The 17197-nt window shown below is 44.9% G+C and overlaps 1 protein-coding gene and 1 long non-coding RNA gene across 8 annotated transcripts in view; one reads left to right on the plus strand and one right to left on the minus strand.

Annotated features, from left to right (window-relative positions):
* Window positions 1-17197, plus strand: part of SRCIN1 (SRC kinase signaling inhibitor 1) — a 275973-nt gene that overhangs the window by 167220 nt on the left and 91556 nt on the right. For 5 of the 7 annotated variants that reach the window (XM_081837581.1, XM_081837574.1, XM_081837580.1 and 2 more), the window contains one exon: window positions 5091-5114. In XM_081837581.1, coding sequence (XP_081693707.1) covers window positions 5091-5114 — 24 coding nt within the window. Of the gene's footprint in view, window positions 1-536; window positions 782-5090; window positions 5115-17197 lie in introns of those variants that run through there. The other 2 variants (XM_081837584.1, XM_081837577.1) reach the window with 1 other exon arrangement.
* Window positions 444-10895, minus strand: LOC309328317. Its single transcript, XR_014150768.1, has 4 exons — window positions 10799-10895; window positions 10323-10392; window positions 997-1155; window positions 444-541 (listed from the first exon to the last, which is right to left on the minus strand). It is a non-coding gene; the product is annotated as an uncharacterized lncRNA (long non-coding RNA).

The raw sequence follows: 17197 nt of genomic DNA on the forward strand, positions 1-17197 counted from the left end.
AAACAAACAAACAAACAAACAAACCCTATTATTATTAGTTCACGTAGGGAACACTGCATTTTAATGGGTAACTGATCAGTATTTAATTCACTGAAATGTGTGCCCTTAAAAGGCACAGCTAGGAATGGCCAGCCTCCTTGAAATTTTGCATTCAGCCTCTTTCTGTTGGGTCTTTGTTGTCATGGCTGTGCTTGAAATTTGATCAGCTTTGCCACTTCCTAGTCACAGTTCCCATGGCTCTCTCTGTTGCTGAATGGAAACCAGGGAGAACGGAGCGGGGAACTGCTAGGGTGGGAAGCCACAGAGCAAGAAACCTGACTGCTCTGCCTTATCAGGGAACTGCACCTGCTGTCACATCAGGTTCCCACTGAACCGGGATGCCATTTTCTGAGATGCAGATTCCCCTCCAGAATTTGAGAGCGGATTGTGGATACCCGAGAAACTTACAGCGCAGCACTGATGAGCAAAGGAAGGATTCCAAACCATCTGCACGCATGCTGTTGGATTCTGTGGCAGGAGTGGGGAGTGACCTCCAGGCTCTCTGCAAAGAAGAAAACACCTTTTTGAAATGTCGAGGGTCCTCAATCTCTCCTTTCTAGAGCAAGTGTGTAGGGCAGGGGGGTTAATATCCAAGCTGATCCACTCCAGGCTTTGCATGTCTGGTTTTCTAAATGGAGAACTGTCAGATCAAAGTGTATGGACATGTGCAGGAAATCTGCTGGAGCCTTAACATGGCCTTTGCAAGTGGTTTTCTGGACAGCGTTCCCGTGCTTACAAAAAGGTAAGCCAAAATTTTGGCCAGTAGCTGTTTTGGCAGGTGATCTGGAGCCCCCACAGAGGGAATGGCTTCTCCTTTATTCTGAGGTGGGGGGTCTACTTACTTCCCAAACCTTTGAGGCCAAAACAACACAGGGATATCCAGCACCATCTTGCTCACTAATGGGTTTCTGTGGAGTGTCTGGCTGGTCACCATTGGAGACAACAAGATGCTCTTACCCTGAATGTGCCTTTCCTCTTTCCCAGCATGACAGCTTCTATTTTACATGCACTAATTTAAGCCAACTTATTAGCAGAGTGTGGGTCCTTAAGATAGCCAGAACCAAACCATTCATGCATAAGAGGGAAGTTTCAGCAGACTTGGTACAGCCCCCAAATCTGCAGGGGTGCAAAAGAACATTTAGATCATCAACAACAAAAACCCTCCAAAGAGAGAAGGGATGGGGTGGGGAAATAACTTGTCCAATGAGGACTGAGCATTCTCAGTGGCCATGAATTCTGACTGACTAGGGCTGGAATAGAAAGTTGGAGAGGAAGGATGGAGTTCTGGAACCCTGATCGGAAGCAACATTTTGTTGCAGATCCCCACTTTTTAAGAATGGCATTTAGCATGCGCTCAAAAGCGCGCTCTCTCTCTCTCTCTCTCTCTCTTAGCTTTCAGTGATACATGACCTTAAGTCATTGCACCGGAGACAGATTTTGGGCCATAGCTCTGGCTCAGTCTGCCCAAAAGCCAACCTTAGCTGGCCTGTGGTTCTTTAATCATGTGGCTGTACTTTATTCCATGTTGCAATCCACTCCTCAGCCTTTGTCATTCTTCATATCGTCCTTTCCACACCGTTTGCCTTGCTTTTATCGGTGCTAATAAGGCTGTCATTTCAAATCCACTCACATGCCCTTATCTCCCTTTGATTCTCCCATCCAAACAGAGTGATATTAATTGTGCCTCTCCTTCCTGCTTTCCCTTTGAAAAAGAAAAATATTCTGCTGATGTCATCACCACCCTCTCCTGCTGCAATGCAATTGATTTCCCATGCCAATAGCTGCACTGAAGGGTATGCACTGGATAGCTGTGGGGGGATAGCTGACTTCCACTGCAGAGATCAACATTTTTGCCAAGAGGCAAATAACAAGCATGTTAAGCCTAGCCAAATATTCTTAAACCAGGGTTCAGTCACCCAGTCCTCACCAATGCCAAAGCAGAACTGCCTCTCCTCAGCCCATATTTTGCTTCAAGTCAGGAATGCTGTATGGACTTACCCTTAGTTTGGCTGTTGTCAATGTGGGCGAGTCCATGATTTCCCCCACACATGCAAGAATGCTCCCACCTTCAGTAATTCAGTGCATGGAGTGCAAATAGAGTGCTGTCATGTCCAGGGTGCAAACAAATCACTATCTTTCCCAGTGACATACCTGCCTGCAAGGAAATACGCTCCATTGACAGCTCCATACAGCATAAGCCAAAGAATACGAACACAAGAGATGTAAGCAAACTGCCATTTGACAATACATGTCTTAAAATAGCCTAGAAGCATATGCCCTTCTAGTGCCCCAGTAACTCGATTTGTTGAACCTTGGTCAGTTCTACATGCAGGAAAGTCTTTTTTCATGGATATACAAACAAGCAGCTATCCACCTGTGCTTTGAAGGGGTGCCGTCTTCAGTCATTGTTGTACAACATGATTTTTTCCCTTCTGAATAGATCGCTCCATAGTTTAGGAGGGGTTTGGTGATGTGCAGGGCTGGCCTTTTCCTTTGCCTGCTGTAGAATTCCACTGCAATCTTACCCATACATACTAGGATGACTTCTGAGTGGATAACCATAGGATCACACAGTAAATCTGGTATTCTCTAGGAGACGTCAAAGTCTGCTGTTATGGTCCTAGAGCCCCATACAACATGTGGGATGAACTCTTTATTTGGGCCAGTTGTCATTTATCAACCAGAAAGGTTTTGAATCTTTGTTGAATCAACCTGTTTTTGCAGGAGAGGCCACCAGAGGCTCTTGATACCTTCCTACCACCCTACCACCACCACTTCCTCTCTCTCTTTTACATATGTGACAATCAGTTAACCAGAAACCATCATTTGCAAAGCTCGGTCTAAGGCAGAAATCTGTGCAGGCTTCCAAGTCCTACAAACTCAGAGCACTTGGGGACATTTCTGCCCTGGTTCTTGGCTTCTAGCACAAAGCCACAATAAGGCAAAACCATCACTTTTGCTCTAGGGCTTCCAGGCTATTACTATTTTCAAGTGGGATCCAATCTCATAACTAACAAATTCACATTCAGCAATGACACTTGATTGGGAAGTCTTGGACAAGAAGCCCGCTTCCCCAGAAGACCAGACCTATTGTGTTAATAACGATGGGAAAGGTAGAATCTCTCTTTGCTCCCTGTAAGCAAATCAGAACAAATGGTAAATAGCTCACCTTGCAGCTATAGAGGCACATTCTGAGACACACGTGCGCCGTGCAGACAACAGCATGTTCTCGTTTGCTCACTTGATTCTCACATTCCTCAGCACCCTTTTTTGTTTTCCCTTTTATCAAAATTTGGACTGTAAGCTCCTTTGGGGCAGAGAACTTATGGAACTCTGCAAGTGCCACGTACTTGCACGGTTGGCGACCAGATAGGAAGGAAAAGGTTTGCTTCAGTTCATGCACTAAGCTAGGGGCAAGCTGTTAGTGGCACTTGGGTATGATCCAGCTCGCAAATCAATTCTATTGTGCTTCTGAAGACCCTACCAAATTTTAGCCAAGGCATGTTAGAATGCTTGCCCACAGTTTGACTTGTAAAGAGAATGAAATCGTTAGGCACCTCCGCTTCCAGAGTTGCCCCAGTCTATTGTTGTAGAACATAATTCTGATCTCTTTCTCTCCCCCACTCTCTGGTTGTGTTTCTCATAGACCAATGTGGCATTTTCACAGTGCTCTGTGCGTGTGCTGTATTGGGGAAAATGCTGTTCTTTACCCAGAGGGTTCGTCCGCTGTGATTGCTGTGTTGAATGAGGTTGCACAAATGTCACAGGTGCCTGTTGTGTCTGCCATACCACTGGCAATCAGCAGGAGAGCTCCTTTCCCACCCAGGCCCATGAGATTTGGTCACCATCCGGGCAAAGCGAAGCACTTTGAAGCCCCATTGTTTTCTGTGGGGAGTGTGCTGAGCACGTGGGGGATTTCTCCCATTGTAATGATAGAATTGTAGAGTTGGGAGGGATCCTGAGGATCATGTAGTCAAGCCACACAGGAATATGCAGCTATCCCATGGAGGAGGGGGGTCAAACCTGCAACCTTGGCGTTACCAGCACCACACTCTAACCAACTGAATTATGGGATGCCCAAGGTGCTTGATGTTGGTTGGATTTGTTGTCGCCGCCGTAGCTTTATAATACCTTCCTCCCTGATTGATTGCGTGAGAGCTTGTGTGACTGCTGTTGGTGTGAACTGAGCCAGCCCAGAGAGTGCAAAGCAGGCATGGCCTGGGAGAGTCCCAGGGGCCAGGGAGCGAGGTCTTGCCCACCCAGGTCTGAGGTTCCCAACCCTGCATTAGGTGGTGGGACAGGATCTTATGCTATTAGCTGGGTTGAACATATGTATAGAACCAAAAGTGACACATACTCAGCATACATTTTGTTGATTTCACTCTTAAATCTGCTTAGGCTGTGTTCTTACGGGGCAGGGGCTGACCCTGTCTTGCTACAGGGAGATGACTTTATGACCATGACGGACACAGCCCAGAACATTGGAATAGTCTGTGTGCACCTGGTGCAGACCTTCTTTGAAGAGTCTTAACTTTTTGGGCAGTGGAATCAAATTATGCAGAACAAGCAACTGCTTCTGTATCATGTTTCCTAATTTTCATAATATTTGCTTCTTTCTTTCTTTTTTAAAAAGATGAAGCACTTTTTTATTGGTATGAATATTGCCCCCAACCTTCCTTTAAAAGATCCTTGACGTTTGTGTGTGTGTGTGTGTGTGTAAAGGGCGGAGGAATCCACTTGCAGTGAAGTCTCACTTTGGTACCACTGCATCTCTACCTGTTTGAAAGCCTTCCTCCAGAACACCCAACCTAATTTACCTATCCATTTTAGCAAATCCATTGCTTTTTTTGTTTTGTTTCTTTTTCTTTTCTTTTATTTATATAAAAAAACACCATTGGGAGGGGACTTTAAACAAACCAACTTAAAAACAGCAACTCCTCACGCAGTTTAAAGTCAACTGTTTTCTCAAAACAGAAATCTTAATGGTATTTTTTTGTTCTGTTTTTTTTTTGTTTTTTTCTTTTCTTTTCCTTTTTTTGTTTGTTTGTTAGCAACCAAACTACTGGAGCTTTAAGGTCAGTACTTCCAATTTTTACCCACACCCAACGCTTTCGTTTAAAGGAAAATTGCATGCGCTTTCCCACCCTTTTCTCTGTATTTTTTTCTGTACGGTGTGCACAGGTTCGGGGAGGGGATTGGGGAGGTCTCTGCGGCTTTTGCCCTCTCTTCCTTCCACCAGATCTCCTGTTTCTATGAGCTGTTTCTCACATTAGCCTCCTCAAGCATGGAGGAGGGGGGCTCCAGGAAGTTTCTGCAGCATCTGGAAGTGTGAACTGGAATTTTAAACGGGGTGCATGGATGTCCACAAGTGAGAAAAGGGGGAACATTGCCCTTCCAGATTAGACATAATCTTCACACCCTTTTTAAAAAGAGTAGGTTCCTAGCACCTAAGCTAAGAGCCAAAATATACAGGCACTGTTTTCTCTCTCCCTCTCTCTTTCTGTCTCTCTCTCTCTCTTGGTGTGAAAATGTAGCCTGTTCTCCATTTCAGTGTTTTCCTTTGCCTCCTGCCACCCTGGAAAAAAGCCTGCCAATACCCAGAGTAGGGTGCCCCTGGGTCCTATATTAAAGAGGCCCCAATTTTGCTGGAAGGAGTCCTCTGTTTGAAGGATTATCTAGTCCAAGTCCAGTTTAAAGCTGAAGAACCATAAGAAGGGAGGCCAGCTGGCGCCTTGGAGTAACCCCACCACCTGAGCCTAGAATCGTAGAATTGTAGAGTTGGAAGGGGCCACAAGGGTCATCTAGTCCAACCCCCTGCAATGCAGCTAAAGCATCAAAGGCAGATGGCCATGCAACCCCTGCTTAAAAACCTCCAGCTTCCAAGTCCGATCCACTGTCAAACAGCCCTTACTGTCATAAATGTCTTCCTGATGTTTAGTCGAAATCTCCTGTCTTGTAACTTGAAGCCATTGGTTTGAGTCCTGGGCCCTCCAGAGCAGGAGAAAACAAGCTTGCTCCATCTTCCGTGTGACAGCCCTTAAGATATTTGAAGATGGCTATCATCTCTCCTCTCAGTCTCCTCTTTTCCAGGCTAAACATACCCACCTCCTTCAACTGTTCTTCATAAGGCCTGGTTTCCAGACCCTTGATCACATTGGCTGCCCTCTGCACACGTTCCAGCAACATCCTTCTTAAATTGTGGAACCCAGAATTGGACACAGTATTCCAGGTGTGGTCTGACCAAGGCAAATTAGATTGGTGCTATTACTTCCCTTGATCTGAACACTATGCTTCTGTTGATGCAGCCTAGAATAGCACCAGCTTTTTTGCTGCTGCATCACACTGTTGATTCATGTTAAGCTTGTCATCCACCAAGACCCCTAGATCCTTTCCCACATATATTGCCAGTAAGCCAGGTTTACCCCATCTTATATTTGTGCATCTGATTCTTCCTGTCTAAGCGCAGAACCTTACAATTCTCCCTGAGCAGGTTACAGCAGTTTAAAATTCAGTATTAAAAACAATTAAAATCAATTGCAGTCACAGGAATTGGGTGCACCCCAAACACACACATATCTTAGGTGTCAAAGGCCAGAGCAAAGACTGGGGTTTTTCCACATTCACCAAAAGCTGACTAGTGAAAGTGCCAGACATGCCTCTGTGGGGAAGATTGGGGAGAGAGGTATTGTATCCCCATCTAAATTTTATCATTTACCTCCACATTTGCATCTATAAATAGAAATTGGCACATGTGAATTCTGTGGAAATCTGTGTCTCCCCCCCCTTTTTTTTTTTGCAATTTGTAAGTGGCCACGCTTAAGTGGAAGGGTTGAAGAGAGGTCCCATGGAGAGGGCGTATTTGCATATTTGTCTTCATGCTGCCATCAGGGCAGGACTTTAGGACAGAGGTCCATGCCCCCACTCTGCAGAATGAGCAGCAGGGCTGGCTTATTATATTTTGAAGCAATGCACATTTCCATCCGGGGATGGGGGTGGGAGGCTGCACTAATAAGACCATTAAGTGCAGAATCTAAAATTACCTTACTGCATCACTGCTCTAGATTTTAAAAAAAATGAAAACAGCCTTGGGAGGCTGCGATGAGAAGGGGAAGCTTAACCTTGTTCCCCCACCAGCCATATATATATTAGACACACACACACACACACACCTCTGCCCCCAAATGCTATTTCTTCCCCCACACACACACACAAAAGGAAAAAGAAGCTTGGGCAAGGCAATAGGATCAGAAAAGAATGTTTCGTAAGAAATGAGTTAAGCACCTCTACCCCATCCTTCTGTGAACCTCACAACATCTTGAGACAGTTTTTCACATCCTGCGCTGCCCAGACGACAAGACCCTCCTCTCAGCCTCGCTGATGTGGTCCAAAGGAAAGCAGAGCAATACGTTTGGCACCAGCTTGGCTGCAGGAGTTGCCAGAAGGAGGTGTACAAGGCACCGTCCAACCGCCTTAGGGACTCCACTCCTTCTCTGTGAGATATCTCACGAGGCATCAGAGGTTTAGGCCTGGAGTTTTCCTTCTTCCAGATGGGCTCCCTTTCCAGGTGGACTAGCCGCATCTACTCCTCACTTCTACAGCATGTGCAGAAGCTGCCTTCTTGACTATTGAACCCACTATTGGTCTAATACGCCAGAGCCTGTCTTCGCATGCAGGGGAAGTCCCTAACTCAGCTAGGGTTAGAGACCCATTGGCTATCTTCACCTGGTTTAGCTGGCCAGTTGAGGCTGCTCCCAGGTATGGCTGCTGTTGCGTGCTGAGCTCTCCTAGGAGCCGCAGGTGAGAGTTGAGGGCAGGACCAATGGTGAACAAACTGCCCAGAAGGAGCATGACGTGTACCCAGCCAGAGGTACTACCCCTCTCCAAACACCCCATACACCTCCCCCAAAAAGCATTCAGCATTCCCACAAAACCGTAATTCTCAAGATTCTAAGGCATGACAACCAATCACATTTCAAACCAGTTTTAAAAAAATCATAATTTATAAGGGTTTTCAAAGCAAAATGTCTGATCCCTTGACACCTTCAATTCTGCAGTTTAAATGTTGGCAGCGGAGGTGAATGGCCGGGTAATAGGGGAACGCAGTGTGAGGAAATGCAGACATGACCACTTAAGCTTCATTTCAGCAGAGGATGAAGATTAAATGCGCCGTTGCAATGTGTGGCACAGCCGCGTCCTTAATTTACGCCTAAGTTTTAACTGGCTCTGACAAAGTCATACAGACGGCCACGTCAGCTCAGCAGTTTCTGTCTTTCGTACAGCTAATTAGTCCCAATCAATACATCCACAAAAACATTTTCAGGAACAATCTATGTGTAAGGTAAAAAAATAATAATAGTTATGTGGCACTTTAGCAAGATTGGTTTAGCAAGATCGGTTTAGGAGATTGGGCAAGGAGGGGGTCCAGGAAACAATGAAGTAGGGAATGCCAGCATCTCCCAGGAGAGGTGTCAAGACCCAGTAGGGTAGGGGGGAATGATCAAAAGAGTTTAGGGATGATTCAAAACGCTCTCAGGCCTTCACTGCTTTAGTAGTTGTCTTGCAGGAAATCACTTTAAGATGCAAAATGTGGTTTGCCTCCAAGCGAGCTTTGCTCCCAGATTCCCCAGCCGCGGAAGGGGAAAAGAAGGGATCCTGCAACGCTGGTGTCAGCCTTAGATGGTTTCCTGCCTGAGGCAAAAAAAAGTCAAAATGATGCTGTGGTCTAGATTTCCTTTCAGCTTAAAAAAAAAAAAAAGCCTCACGTAAAGGCAATAAATAAATAAATAAAAATGGCAGCTCTTCTGAAATACGTTGCCTGAAGCAACTGCGTCCTGTTGATGCATTTGAAGGCCAACCCTGTTTTGTACACCAGGAATTAATCTTTCCCTTTTGGTGGTTTGGCAAGAAGGGATAGGAATCATGGCCAATTCCTTAGACTCGAAGAGGAGAACCATCAGCTCAGAGTAGCAGGAGTTATTTAAAAACTGTTGTTCTTTTTTAGGGCAGTGCAGAGAGTATAGCCAGGGCAGTGGGCCCTACTCAGTTTGCAGGCTGAATGATAGGGGTGGAGATGCTCCTTCGGGTATTCCGGGGTCCTTCAGGTAATCTCTAGTAAAGACCTGCAAAACACATATATACACATTCCAGCATGGGATGACCCCGTAAACCATAGTGTGTGTGTGTGTTAGGGAATTATCACAAAGTATTTGCCACCTGTACTTCCAGAATTTGTGTGCAGAAAAGCCAGATTGTGTCCTTTCTGGTAGAAAAACAAAATCTGAACTCCATAAGCTGCCTTATACCAGGTCAGATGGGGGAATCAAATTTTGGAATGTTCCATCTCCAGAGATTCCCTGCACACAGAAAATTAATACGTTCAGGAAAAGGGTTCCAGCCTGGTTTCTTCCTTAACAGGGTGGGGTGTGTGTGGGTGTGTTTTGAGGACCAGTACATGTGCCAGTCTCAAGTAGTGCCCCTCAGACACAGGTTTACTGCTTCAGTGAAAACATACCCAAAGTATAACACAAATCAATTTTGCATTATCTCAGTGTGATAATAGAGGAGTGAGTATCGGGGTGAACTGTGTCGTGCTTGGCATGCTCCTTTTTTTGCTTTAGCCATATCAAACTGCTTTGGTTTGGTAGAGGGTGAGCGAGTTGTCGGTATGAGAGATATAGCTCGACTCCCCAGGATTTCTTTGAGCGAAGTTCACGACACCTTAGCTAATTTACTCTGTGATTCTGTCATTGCCTGTGTGTAAGTGTGGCTTCCAGACTTCGGGCTTAGAAGACTGCAGTTCAGGAAATTATGTTAGTTGCTGTGCTGATCCCATAGTGTGATGGCTTGAGAATACTCTCCGCAACAAAAGCTCCTCACTCAGAGATACATAGATACAGTCTTTATTTTACATATGTACAAGCAGCACACAAATTATACGTCCGAATCTTGTGAGTCAGATTCCCGAAGTGACTTACGTCCGCCCCTTTTCCAGCAGTGCAGGCGAGGCATTCTCAGTCTCTGCCCCCTGCGCTTTAACCCTCTCCTTTCCTGAGCAGATGGAAACTGGCACTGCATCGCTGTCAGTGCCAGAGCTTCCTGTGCGGAGTTGAGGCTCTGCTCCAGCATCTGAGAGCCTTCCCTCCTCCTGACTTCCCCTCCTTTCTTGCCCTGGCACTTCCTGCCCCCCTTCCTCTGCTTGTCTCTCCTCCTCCCTTGCGTTCTCCGGCAATACCATGACACATAGCATAGGAAATACCATGTAAGCCAAATACCTTATAAAATACCTGTATAATTTGATGAGTGTGCAAGCTTTCAGGTTCCACAGAATTCTTACTTGTGCCAGATTTGAGAGTTCTCGAATAAAAAATAAAATGCATTTTAACATGTGCATTTTGAGAGAAAATGCATCTAGAAACAGCCTGTTTTGAGAGGAAATAACCTTAGTAATGTGCATTTTTTTTAATAGAGAAAACATATTTGAAATACCTATGTGTTTAAATGCAAATTTTAGTGTAGGGTTTTTGTTTAAAAAATAAAGCTGTTCATTCTGCCCATGCTATGCTTTAAATCACCACTTAACTCCACATTGTAGAGATCTTGCCTGACCTGATTTGGGTTGTCGTGCTATAGCACATGTAGTTTCATATATCCCATCCCTCCCTGCTGTGCCACAGATATGTGCTTCTCTTTCCCAGCTTATTGCCTGACTGAGGCTCTGCCACACATCACACAGCTTAGCTGTCCACCCTCCCATCAGCACCACTCCCTCAGCAACAATTGTCAGAGGAATTTCTGGTCTCTTTGTCCCGTTGCAAATTCTACCATAGATCACCCACTCCTGCTTGGTACTCAGTGGTCCTTCGGTAACCTAGCAACTGCATCCTCAGCAACAGAAGAAGGGAAGATGATGCGGGACACTAGAACTAGTAATTGTCAATTCTTGTTTTAAAAAAACAACTTGCCATTTCCTTTGCATGCGAAAATAGTTGAGAGCATTATTCTTGATGATTTGCTTTTGTGTGTGCGCACGCACACACACACACTCACACAAATTTCAGTTGGTTTCTGAATTACCAACAGCCACTTTGGAAATCAGTGAGATCTCTGTCTGTAAACCTCACATTATGCTTTCACACTTATTTTCAGAATCTTAAAAAGTTTACTTGTGAGCTGTGGCTTGTGAAAAGTGCTCTGTGTGTTCCTCAGAGGCACTGTCTTCTTCGTTGTTATACTACACATCTTAGCCCTGATATTAACAACAGGGTTGAAGGCTGAGCCCTAGTGCAGGGATGGGGAACCTATGCCCCCCCAAGGTGTTGGTGGACTACAATTCCCATAATCCCTGACCACTGGATCATGCTGCCTATGGCTGATCAGAGCCGGAATCCAACAACATCTGGAAGGCTACAGGCTCCCCACCTCTGATTTAGTGGAACCTCAAATCTAAAACCTGAGTGAAGCCAGACCTTGTTACTCCTTGATTCAGGGAATGCGTTCTGTCCATGCCCAGAGGAACACTTCTTTATTGAAATGTGGCTGCTGTTCATTTCAATTAGGGCTTCGTAGGAGATGTTCCCAATGGATTTCATTCCATAGTGAGTACTAGGAAAGAAGATACCTTTTGGTTTTCCACCTTAAGCACCAAACTGCTTCAACTCTGAAGCCTTAGCAGGCCAAGGCCTCAGAGGAGACAGCAGCTTCTTCTTACCTTGTGTGGGTCTCTTTTGTTTGCCTTCCTCCAGCAGGCTGGGGAGTTTGCCGAACCGGCGCTGCAAGCATCAGAGATATTTGCTCTACCAAGTCAGGCAAATGTCAGACAGGCTTAGTGCTGTAATCCTCTGCCAAAACGCAGCCAGCGCCCTGAAGGCCAGGCCTGCCAGCAGCTTTGAGAAACATCTGTGCCTTCTGTGCTGCTGTTGCTTCTGCGGTTGCTGCTGTTGCGGAATTTGCCCTCTGAGTAGTTGAATGAAAGGTTGTGTTTTGCTAAGCCTGGCAACCAGGGCATAATTCAAGCCAAGCTTCATTACTGGAACTTTTTGACGCCTTGACTTAACTTTAAAACAGCCAATCGAAACAGTGCATCTGAGCATGTGCAGGCTGCGTTTGTTCTCTGCTCTTCTGAACAGCTACAGTACACCTGAGAATGTGAGCAAGAGCTTTCAGAGGTGTGTGTGTGTCTTGTTTGGGGTGCTGACTTTGTGGGCTCATTCAGATTTCCTTTAGTGCCATGTTTCTAAACACAGGCCTGCACCTTAAAACTCTGTGTCCAAGCAGTCTTTTTTTGCCCTTCCCCGTGAAAACCCTGGCTCTTTACCACCGAATCGGAGCAAAAGGCAATCTGGGGTAAACCCAAATTGCCATTTGTTCTGATTCAACCTTAAAGAGCGGGTTTTCCTGGGGAAAGTGGCGAGGCAAAAAATAAAATTCTCAGACACTGAGCTTTAAAGCCTAGAAAGCACAGGGCAAAAGGCCAGTGTGGGAGAGTCCTGTCTCATCTCACTTCAACCTCTAAAGGCTGATTCACATGTGACACTTTCTCCACAAGTGTTTGTCTGTGCATAGCTTATGGAAATGATACCATCACGTGTAAAGACTACACATAAAATAGGTCCATGCAGAGTCCTCACTCATATCTTACCAGGTAGGGGTTTTGCAAGATGTGCAAAAGACATATTTGTAATAATACTAAAACCAATGCTAATAATTTTATTATTTATATGCCGCTCATCTGACTGGGTTGCCCCAGCCACTCTGGGCTGCAACCAACAAAATTATTAAAAACACAACACAACATCAACTATTTTTAAAAATTCCCTGAACAGAGCTTCCTTCAAAAAGTCAAATTGTTGTTTATCTGTTTGACATCTGATGGGAGGGCATTTCACAGGGTGGGCGCCACTGCCGAGAAGGCTCTCTGGCCTGGTTCCCTGCAGCTTCATGTTTCGCAGTGAGGGAACTGCCAGAAGGCCTTCTTCACACGATAGACTATGCAGGGCTGTGTGTGTGTGTGTGTCCGTGTCCGTGTGTGTGTGTCCTCCCCACAGCAATGTACACCTAGTAAAGGTAAAGGTAAAGGTACCCCTGCCCGTACGGGCCAGTCGTGTCTGACTCTAGGGTTGTGCGCCCATCTCACTTAAGAGGCCGGGGGCCAGTGCTGTCCGAGGACACTTCCGGGTCACGTGGCCAGCGTGACGAAGCTGCTCTGGTGAGCCTGCACCAGCGCAGCACACGGAAATGCCGTTTACCTTCCCGCTATAAAGCGGTACCTATTTATCTACTTGCACTTAAGGGTGCTTTCGAACTGCTAGGTGGGCAGGAGCTGGGACCGAAAGACGGGAGCTCACCCCTCCGCGGGGATTCGAACCGCCGACCATGCGATCGGCAAGCCCTAGGCGCTGAGGTTTTACCCACAGCGCCACCCGCGTCCCTAGTACTGTACCTTATATGTAGAGAGAGCATAATAACAACCAATAGGCGCTGAATGTCTACCTGGCCCAGCATTCTGCCTCCAATAGTGGGCCTGGGATGCTCACAAGCAGAGCCTCACAGAGACAGCCATGCCTTGCTGCTTGCCTCCAGCATCTGTTACTCCAAGCTGGGAGACACATCCTTCTGCCACCCCACCCAAGAGTTGCAGGTAGTTTGAAAGTGAGATCAGCAGGAGTGCAGGAATCTGCCCTACACTGACAGAGATTCAGACCTGGAAGCTTTCCCAGCTTTTATCGGCAGATGCTGGGGACAAAAAATGTTTGTCACTGAGCTGAGACCCTCACCTCCGGTAAACAGAATGCTTTTGTTCTGCTGTTAAAAACCCGAAAGCCTGTTTAGCACAGGTAACAGTGGGACAAAGGAAATGTGTGAATAATACACAAAACCCATCATCAACCTTCAGCAACGGCTGTCTCTCTCTTCAGCTTGGCGTATTCTGATTCTGAGCATGGAGGGTGTCATTTAGCTGCCTTGCTTCAAAGCCATTAGTAGACCCACTTCTCCGTGAACAGGTCTTTTATTTATTTTTGAAGTCATCTAAGCTACCAGAGGCTTCCACTACCTCTTATGGCAACAAATCCTCAGTAACGCAGTGTGTGGAGGAGCACTTCCTTTTGTTAGCCCTGAATCTTTTGTCCTTTTTTTTTTAACTGGGTGACCCTGACTCTTAGTATTGTGAGAGAGGGAAACATCCATCTTTATTCACTCAGCATCCTGAGCAAAGCAAAGCCTTTATTCGTTACCCTTCAATGTGTAAAGGCATGTGTTTTGGGGCAGTTGAGTGTTTCCCACAGGTAAAGGCTGCTTCAGGCCTTCAAAAGGATGTGTGAGGGACAGGTCCAAAAAGTGGGTAAGGGGTGTGGGCACACAGATCCTGCCTCTATAACAACCCCACCAGTGCCGGATTTACGTATAAGCTAAACAAGCTATAGCTTAGGGCTCAACTCTCTCCCCACAAAAAATCAAAGAAAAACACACACCTGGATGTACGTTTCCAAAATATAAGATAAAAAACAAATAAAATAAAACCTACATACAGCAACAGTGTTTTGTGTTGTGTAGGCTCCTATGATGTAAGTAATGGGCCCCGCCTGCTAGCCTGCTCCCTAAAATATCACTGGTTTGCTCATTTCTATATATAGGGTGCCTACATTCTGCATGGGCTGGTTGCGTGTCAACGTGTGCAAGTGGCTTTAGGTACCCATTAGGTCCATAAATTACCATATAGCATAAATTCAACACAAAAAAACAGTGACAATTTGTTGTTGACAAAGGACAGCTGGACATATAAAGGGCCCCATTACCTTCAGTAGCTCAGGGCCTCATCAAACCTAAATCTGGTCCTGATCCACACACATGCCAACTTTCCCCACTTCCTCTCCCGATATCAATGCATTCAGCCCAAAGTTGTGCAGGGGGATGTCGTCTTCTTTTCATAAAACCATAGAATCGTGGAATTGGAAGTGACCCCCTAGGGTCATCGAGTCCAACCCCCTTGCATCACAAGGATCTCAGCTAAAGCATGCATGACAGATGGCCATCCAACAGCTGCTTTAAAACCTCCAATAAAGGAAAAGTCCTAACCTCCAGAATGAGTCTGTAATCTCCGTCCATCAGGAGGCCAGATTGCACAAGGTTCCTGGTCGTAGGGAAGATTCTTAACTGTGCTGAGCTACACATTTAACCCTAGCATATGCGTTTTTTGTTTTGTTTTTTATAATAATTTTTTATTAATTTTCAACACAAATGTACAATGATATCCAATTTTAACAAATTAATCCTTTTTTGACTTCCCTTGGCTGCTCTGACAATCATCCATATTGAAGCATATGCGTTTTTGTACACAATTCTTGACTGGAGAACTGCATTTCAAAATTGGGAAAAGTGCAAATTTCAAAAGATGTCTTTACACATTGCTTTGGAAAGTGTGAATCAAGGTGGTGTTATAAGAATTTTATTTGTGTGTGTGTGTGTGTGTGTGTGTGTGTGTGTGTGTGTGTATTCATAACTGTATAGATAAACCAAATGTCTGAAACCCCCACAGAAAAGGTCCTGAACAAATTGACCTCAAATATTTCTCTGCAAGGTCAAAGTGGGAAACCTCCCCATTGTCTCTTTCCTCACAAATCCTGCCTTAAGGGCACATTCAAGATATGAACAGGGTGTGAGCCTGTGACCTGTGACCTAGATTCAGGAATTAAGTAGTTATAATAACAAAAGAGTGGCCAAAACCCAGATGCAATCAGGTAACTTGCCAGACAGGAGATAAACAACGCACTCAGATTTCTGTTGTAGACCGCCTTTTCTGTGATGTAAGTATGATGTATCTGGGGGGTGGTCTTGGGTTACACCCCTTTCTGTGATGTATGTATGATGTTTTTGGGGGTGGTCTTGGACTCCAGGGCAGGCAATTTAAAATGTCAATGCAGTCATACCTCATGTTACGTTTGCTTCATGTTACGTTTTTTCAGGTTGCGTCCCACGGCGACCCGGAAGTACCGGAAAGGGTTACTTCTGGGTTTCGCCACTCGCGCATGCACAGAAGTGCTAAATCACGCTTTGCGCATACGCTCAAGGGCCAAATTGTGCCGTGCACCTGCACAGATATGGCACTTCAGGTTGCGGGCTTTTCATGTTGTGAACAAGCCTCCAGAACGGATCCCATTCTCAACCAGAGGTACCACTGTTTAAGGGCTTGCACACATCCTCCTCCTCTCTCCTGCATGTGGGGGAGCACCCTGTTGCAACAGTTAATAAAGATCAGGCTTACTAGCTGCTTTGCTTCTCAATATTCTCTGGTTGGTCTCTGTTATTTTCTCCTACCGATAGAGAACCTACAAAAGGACTCTATATGAGCTCTTGGGTACCCCATAAGGGAAAAGGAGCAGGTTTTTTTTACTTTTCTCAGTGGATAAATATCAATGATTTTTTTAAAAAAATGGATTTCTTTAATTTAAATCTGATTTTTAAAATAAAATGCTTTTGGAGGAAAAATCTTCCTAAAGATAGTTTTCTATTTAAGTTACATTATAGTCCAAAGGGTATTCATCAGGAAATAAGGATTTGTTTTAAGTTTTTCATGTGTGCTAAAACTCGGTCTAAGTTTTTTTTTTTTTTAAATTTAAATCGCTTAACCACATCAGTTTACAAACATGGATACATATGCTATAATGTTATTGTTTTAGTTAAATAAATTGTTTAAATTGTTTTTAAGGAAATGATTATTTTTCTCCTTCAGCAGAAAAGTTGTCCAAATATAAACAATAATTTCATAATTATCTAGCTTTGTACTTCTAATAGTATAATCAAATCAGTAATTTTTGATATAACTGTAAGAACTACTCTGAAAATTTATTATTCCAAAAATGAAACCTTCATCTGCTTGTAAATATTACCAGCAAGAATGAGTCTTTCTGTAAAAAAAAGAGAGAGAGAGAGAGAGAGAGAGAGATTTAAATCAAGTCTTACTGCCTAGTGATTTAAATCATGATTTAAATCGATTTGATATGTCAAATCCACCCTGGTGCGAATTAATTAGAACTGCACTGCCCTGAAATGCAAACGGAATCGAATTTATCCCATCCCTAGCTAAAGGTGCTGTGTTGGATCTTCTATTGCTTGGCATGCTTAAAATGATGCACTCCAGGTGTTTTTGCTAGACTCCAACTCC

Source organism: Podarcis erhardii (genome assembly GCF_964252035.2).
Source record: "Podarcis erhardii genome assembly, chromosome: 13".
Classification (NCBI taxonomy): Eukaryota; Metazoa; Chordata; class Lepidosauria; order Squamata; family Lacertidae; genus Podarcis; species Podarcis erhardii.